The 6211-nt window shown below is 35.6% G+C and overlaps 1 protein-coding gene across 1 annotated transcript; it reads right to left on the reverse strand.

Moving 5' to 3' along the window:
• Window positions 1-873: 873 nt before the first annotated feature.
• On the reverse strand, window positions 874-5949 carry LOC112020837 (glycolate oxidase). The gene is made up of 12 exons (XM_024053395.2): window positions 5842-5949; window positions 4756-4926; window positions 4492-4616; window positions 3927-3973; window positions 3039-3116; window positions 2801-2925; window positions 2575-2641; window positions 2402-2464; window positions 1924-1993; window positions 1734-1834; window positions 1507-1611; window positions 874-1281 (listed from the first exon to the last, which is right to left on the reverse strand). Exons 2-12 carry the CDS (start codon window positions 4890-4892, stop codon window positions 1090-1092), a joined length of 1110 nt encoding a protein of 369 aa, XP_023909163.1. The 5' UTR covers window positions 4893-4926; window positions 5842-5949; the 3' UTR covers window positions 874-1089.
• Between the last annotated feature and the right edge of the window lie 262 nt (window positions 5950-6211).

Below are 6211 nucleotides of genomic sequence, written 5' to 3' on the forward strand. Positions count from 1 at the left end.
GATTGTGTTCATGGTCTATCATATGCCTTCCTGGTTTTGTCTCATATAGTTTATGATATGCCATGAACAACAACCAGTTTGTAGATTGTTTTAGCCCTGAAGATTGCCTTACCATGTCACGCAAGAAAAATAATATATATATATATATATGTGTGTGCGCGCGCGCGCACATGCGCAGGGTTTATTTGTGCTTCCTTAAACACGTAATTACAACATTGTTTTCATGTGGGTGTTTCTCAGTTTCATATGTTGTATTATTTGTTCTTCATGAACTTTCTGCAACAGAATCAGATCTTGGTTTTGTTTTTGTTTTCGTAACATGTGAGAAGTGAGAACCTTCTACATGTTGTAAGACATTAATTGATGCAAGTCATAAGTTGTTTTCTCAGAGATTATATAAATGTTGGCTGATATGTTAAGACAACCCTTTTCTTTGCGTGCAGATTATGAAGACCATTCAAGGTGAGAGCCTCTGAATCCTTAAAAAAACATCTGTTTTCTTTTACTGACTGACAGAAAGCCTCTGAAGTAAATAACTTCAACGTTTCAGTTTTTCTTTTCTAGCAAATTTGTGATTCAAGTGGAGAAGTAATCAAGGTCTTGTGCCTATAGGGGAAGAGGAATTGGCCATTGTGACCGTTTCTTGAGATGTCAAATAACCAATTGATTCCCAAACTGTGAACAACCCAAAATGTTCGTGAAAATGATGCAACATGTATAATTCCTAAATCCCATCTAGTAACATGCCATTTTGATTCTAAAACCTTAAGAAATTTGAAATCCATCCTCTCCTTGTCCTCTATGTAGCTAGTTGCCCCAAAGATCTTTTGAATTTCATGGCATGTTACTACGGTGAAGATAAAACTATGTATATATGTGTATAAGGAATATACATTGAAAGGAAGCAGTATTAATAATGATACATTATTCATCATCATTACAGGAAGTTTAGAACTTGCAAAATATTTGCAGACTCATCAAAACTAAAATGAGTTCTCCAAAGAAAAAGGCAGGCTGCTTAACACAGACTATAACCATTTAAAGAACACTGCATTATATAGGCAGCTGCTGATGTTCTGAGGCATTGTTCTATAGCCTGGGCAATGGGCGTGGGTGAGGAAGGTCCCAATCAGTCACAATGTGATTACGGGTGATTTCATTGAGTGAACGGCAACCACTTAATGCCATAGTTAGCTCAAACTCCTCACGCAACATCTGGAGTACTTTTCTCACACCAGCCTCTCCTTCTGCAGCCAGTGAGAACACCACAGGGCGTCCAATCTGTGATACAGCCAAGAGTTAAAGAGTCTTAGTCATATCCAACAGTATGTGATGTGTCTAAAGTGGTTTAAGAAAATGGAGTAATTCCAAGGCATTAATTTGAAAGGGAAAGAATACATTAGTACTTTTGTGCTGGCATGAACATGGTAACAAGAAAGAATTGTCTTTTTTACAAATACAATATATAGCAATGTTAGAGTAAGAATTAAATGGCATCGTGCTTACAAATATGCCAGAAGCCCCCAGTGCCAATGCCTTGAATACATCTGTTCCACGACGTACACCACCATCCAAGAACACAGGCACTCGTCCTTGTGCAGCTTTAACAACCTAAATTATAGGACAGAGAAATGGTAGCAGAATATTGGGAAACTGAGAACCCCAATGAAATGTAAATAGTTGTTTCAAATTAATAGATATACACCATAAGCAGGAATCATCAATTGATGTACCTCTTCAAGGGCCAGGATAGTGGCAGGGACATAATCAAGTTGGCGAGCTCCGTGATTGGATACAATAATCCCAGCAGCTCCAGCTTGTACTGCTAGCCTTGCTGCATGATAACCATAGAATTATTATTCAAGAATTCTTACTAATTTCGCCATAGAGTGAGAAATTTTCAGGTGTTAATATTGTCCTTACCATCCTCAGCAGTGAGTACACCCTTAACTAGAATTGGCAGTTTGGTGATTGTCTGAAGCCACTTCACATCCTGTCCAAATCCCACAAGAAATTATTTATATGGACAGCATCCTTCAAGGAAGCCGTCAAAACTAAACCCCTACCCCACTGGCTTGTGCTTGGATTAGTATTGTGATATCTGTTCATCCCATTGATCTGTCTATTCTTCTATGCTTTATGTAAGTCCTTTTCTTTTCTTTTTTTTTTCTTTTTTTTTTTCAGTTGAGCATGTGGGGATTTGAAAACTTTTAACCTTTTCACCAGTCTGTAGATTGGCCAACTCTTTTTCTAACAAGTAATAGCAAATTCTATGTCCAAATTTTCATTAACTCTAAGTAACTCCACATATCAAACAGTACAAATGCCTAATTGCAACCATTGTAACAGATTGAAGACCCTTGAATTAATGTACCTAAACTACTTGGTTCATCTGACATACCTTCCAGCTCAGAGAACGATCTATTTGACCAGCAACATATGAAGCAAGTCCAGAGTCATTACTCTGCAAGGAACCACAAAAAAACAAAAGATATTAACAAGACAAAAAAAATCTTTAAGTGGATGCTGTAGGTTTATTTTGGAGAGAGAAATACAGTCCCAATTGTCACTCACTTCGTCCATCTTGCCAAGGTCCAAACCTTCAAAGTTCTTCAATGTCAAAAATGGTGGTAAAGTAAACCTGTGAAAGAGAACCAATTGGGCTTTAGATGTGCTCAAGAGTGTAAGTGAATCTTTTACATGCTATACTCAGCTACTTGACAAGCTGATATGATCAGCCTTCTAGCAAGAAATTCCAGACTATTGAGCAAAGGAGTTTCTATAACAAATTTGATGTAACCTATTCTTGATGTCAGCTTCTCTGCGACCCAGCCTTGGGGTATCAACTGTAAGGGCAATAGCCTTGAACCCAGCTCTTTCAGCTCTTCTCACAAGTTGAGCAACAACATGCCTGTCCTTGTAGACCTGAACATTATGACAAGCAAAATCTTTAATCACATAAAGCATAAAAACAGACTTAAAATGTAGTTCAATTCAGAAACCAACAAACAGAAATGCAAGAAGTACATTAAGCTTACATAGAGCTGGAAAAAGCGGATTCCAGGTCCAGTTGAAGCAACCTCCTCAACACTAGAAGTTGCCCATGAGGATAAAGTCTGAAATGATTGACTAAGTGATTAAACAAAGCAAAGCACACACTGAAATTAAAACCAATAACAGTAACAAATCTAAATAATCCATCTTTACTGCATTCATTATTAAGCTGATGCTCATCCAGTCCTTTCAGTGTGATCTCATCATTATGTGAATCATTTTCTATACACTGACAAAGTTGTTTACATTGATGTGATAAAAACATGATATCTTAGTTGTGGTGGTTATATATCCATATTGGAAAATGTGCCGATTAATAAAAGTAGGAATCTAAAAGTGCATCTGACCTTCCGAGAAAGAATGGGAAAGAATTTAAATGTGAGACATATATATATCAGTTTAAATTTCCCTGACAATTGCTTGAAATATCAAAGGCCTCCACTAAGATTTCTGAGCCATTTAATTTCCTTTGGGATTAACATAATACGTTTTTTCCTTCCATGCATATCTCCCATACAAGTCAGGCCAATTAAGTGAACATCTAACTCTTCTTACTTTAGTTTTCTTTTCTTGAAACATCTAACCTAATATTGATAAAAGTAACAAGTAACTAAACTCTGCGCAGAAAAAATTATTTCAACTGCATAAAGTGAATAATGTGTAGATCCATTAAGAGGGCATGTGATCACGCAGGACCAAGTAAGCAAACACTATTAACTCGCCTATAATTGATACATTGTCTCTTTAGACATGCACTTTTCCCTTTCTGGTTCCTAATCCGATTTGCAACTCAGCATAATCGAAGAGACAATCTGTGACACTTATGAAGTTCAAAGTCAATAGAATAGTGTGACTACTAAGAAAAGTAGTACCATAATTGTTCCAGCGGCTGATGCAGCTCTTGCTGTTGCATACTCCCCTGCATGAGAGCAAATTTATGTTATTAGACACTACCATGCTTTCTTCAAATGGTGTTAGATTTAATACTAATGAATAAGTAAACCCGTCCGAGTATCAACTTGACTAAAATAACATGCAATTAAATTTTGCAGTCAATCAAATAATCTGCCTTAAATAAAAATCTGTTTGAAGAAATTTCATATTTCTTTTCTTTCCCTCTTTCTGCTTATGGGTTCTTTTTTTGAGAAGATATCTGCTTAGAATTGGATCAGGGCATAGGTAGCATAAATCAGTTGATTTAAGTACAAACAGCTGACAAAAAAAATCAATTAATCAACACTACAAAACAAGTTATAATAGCTCTGGAAACAAATAAAATCAATTAATCAACACTAGAAAAAAATTTATAACAGCTTTGGAAAACAAGTTACAATAACTAACTAAAATCAATTAGGATCAGCAGTTACCTGGTTATAAATGTTAACTGAACAAGTTTAAAAAGAACCGGAAGTAGCTTAAGGAGAATCACTTGCATACCTTCAGGATGAGCCATTTTCTGCATGGCTGTTGGGGCAATCATTATTGGCATTGATATTTTGAAGCCCAAAACAGTAGTAGACATGTCTATCTTGCTTACATCAATAAGAATACGTGGTCGAAACCTATATTTAATAATAACAGTTATTTCAAAGAATTTCAAAATAGATTCCTAGTGAATAAAATACACAAAATAAATAGGGAGAACAAAATTAATTTTTGTATACTTTATTTGAAGATTGAACACAAAGATGAAAATCTCACAGAATTCTTGAGAAAGCATTTCTGTTTTCTGCCAGAGTCCATTGGTCCTCTGCTCCTGATGCATAGTAGTCAAACACCATCTTGGGCAATTTTTGCTTTGCAATGGCCTCATACTCACTGACATTGGTTATTTCCATCTTTGGTTTCTGTTAAAGTTTCCCTTCAGAAAATCTATATTTTACATCAAAGACATGAGGAATCAGATCATCATCTACACGTGTGAACAATAACACAAGCAAAGAGTGGCTTTTAAACTAAGAATAAATTATTCAAGCTCAATTTATAAATCAACTCCATATAACTACAATCAAGCCTAAATCTCAAAATTTTGAGAGCAGCTATGGATCCTCAATAAACTAGTTAGAGTCAACATATTCTTTTCCGCCATTCTATTCTATCAAAAATTTACTTCCTTAATTGATATGTCTTTTTTTATTCCTTCCATTAATGTTATTTTTGGTCTTCCTCTGCCTTATCTTTGTTCCCTCAACTTGAACTAACCCACTCTCTCACTCATGAATTAATAGATGACCTATGAATATGATGATATGAAACCATCTCAAAAGACTCCCTCATCTTTTCATCAGTAGAGGTAGAGTACAGTCAAATAAGCTTAAACTTAGCTCAAAGTGTGCATACAGCTCCAGGAAACAAGGGAATATCTCCATTATCAAAAACTCTTTTTTGCTCAATTTAAATCCAATGGAATGGCTTGGTTAAGGTAGGTTTGTTATACTTTGGAAGCAAAGATAACGCAGAGAGAAAGAGAGAGAGAGAGAGAGAGAGATATTAGAATTTAATATTTTATCATATCTTCCTCAGAATTCTGAGCAACCAAAAGGTGTGTAAATGTAAGAAAGAAACTGAATTCACATATATGGCAAGGAAAACAAAACTCACATGCTCATATATATAAACTTCTTAAAATACAGAAAGAAGTAACAAAAGCTGGGATTTGAAAATCCCACTCGTATGCATAAAGATATGTTCTCAAGCAGTTTTAGCCAACACCCACATGAAAGAAAGGTGCAAAAAACTGTTGCATGGATATAATGTAATTTAAGTAGAGAGTTGAGAAAAGAAGACCTTGGTTTCCAAAACTATGCAATGGAGTGCATGCAGGGGAACCAACTGAGAGGTGTTGTAGATAAATAACTAAATATGAAAAAATAAGAGAAACAGGATGAAGTGCAAAATAACAAGAGCTTATAAATGTGGGATAGCATAAAGACAAATGGGGTGGGGTTCATATTGTAATAATATACCATATAGGCCATTTAATGGACAGAGAGGGCATCACTGTTTCAAAGTGGATGAGCATTTGGAGGTGAGTAATTGAACCCAAATCTGATCAAGGAGATTGGATGCGTCTCATCCACAAACCCCATGTGTGTTTCACAGCTTTCCTCTTTCACTATCAATAATCCGGTTTTGATACAAATGATAGAAATATGTT

This window comes from Quercus suber, unplaced genomic scaffold, assembly GCF_002906115.3.
Source record: "Quercus suber isolate HL8 unplaced genomic scaffold, Cork oak 2.0 scaffold_341, whole genome shotgun sequence".
Lineage (NCBI taxonomy): Eukaryota > Viridiplantae > Streptophyta > Magnoliopsida > Fagales > Fagaceae > Quercus > Quercus suber.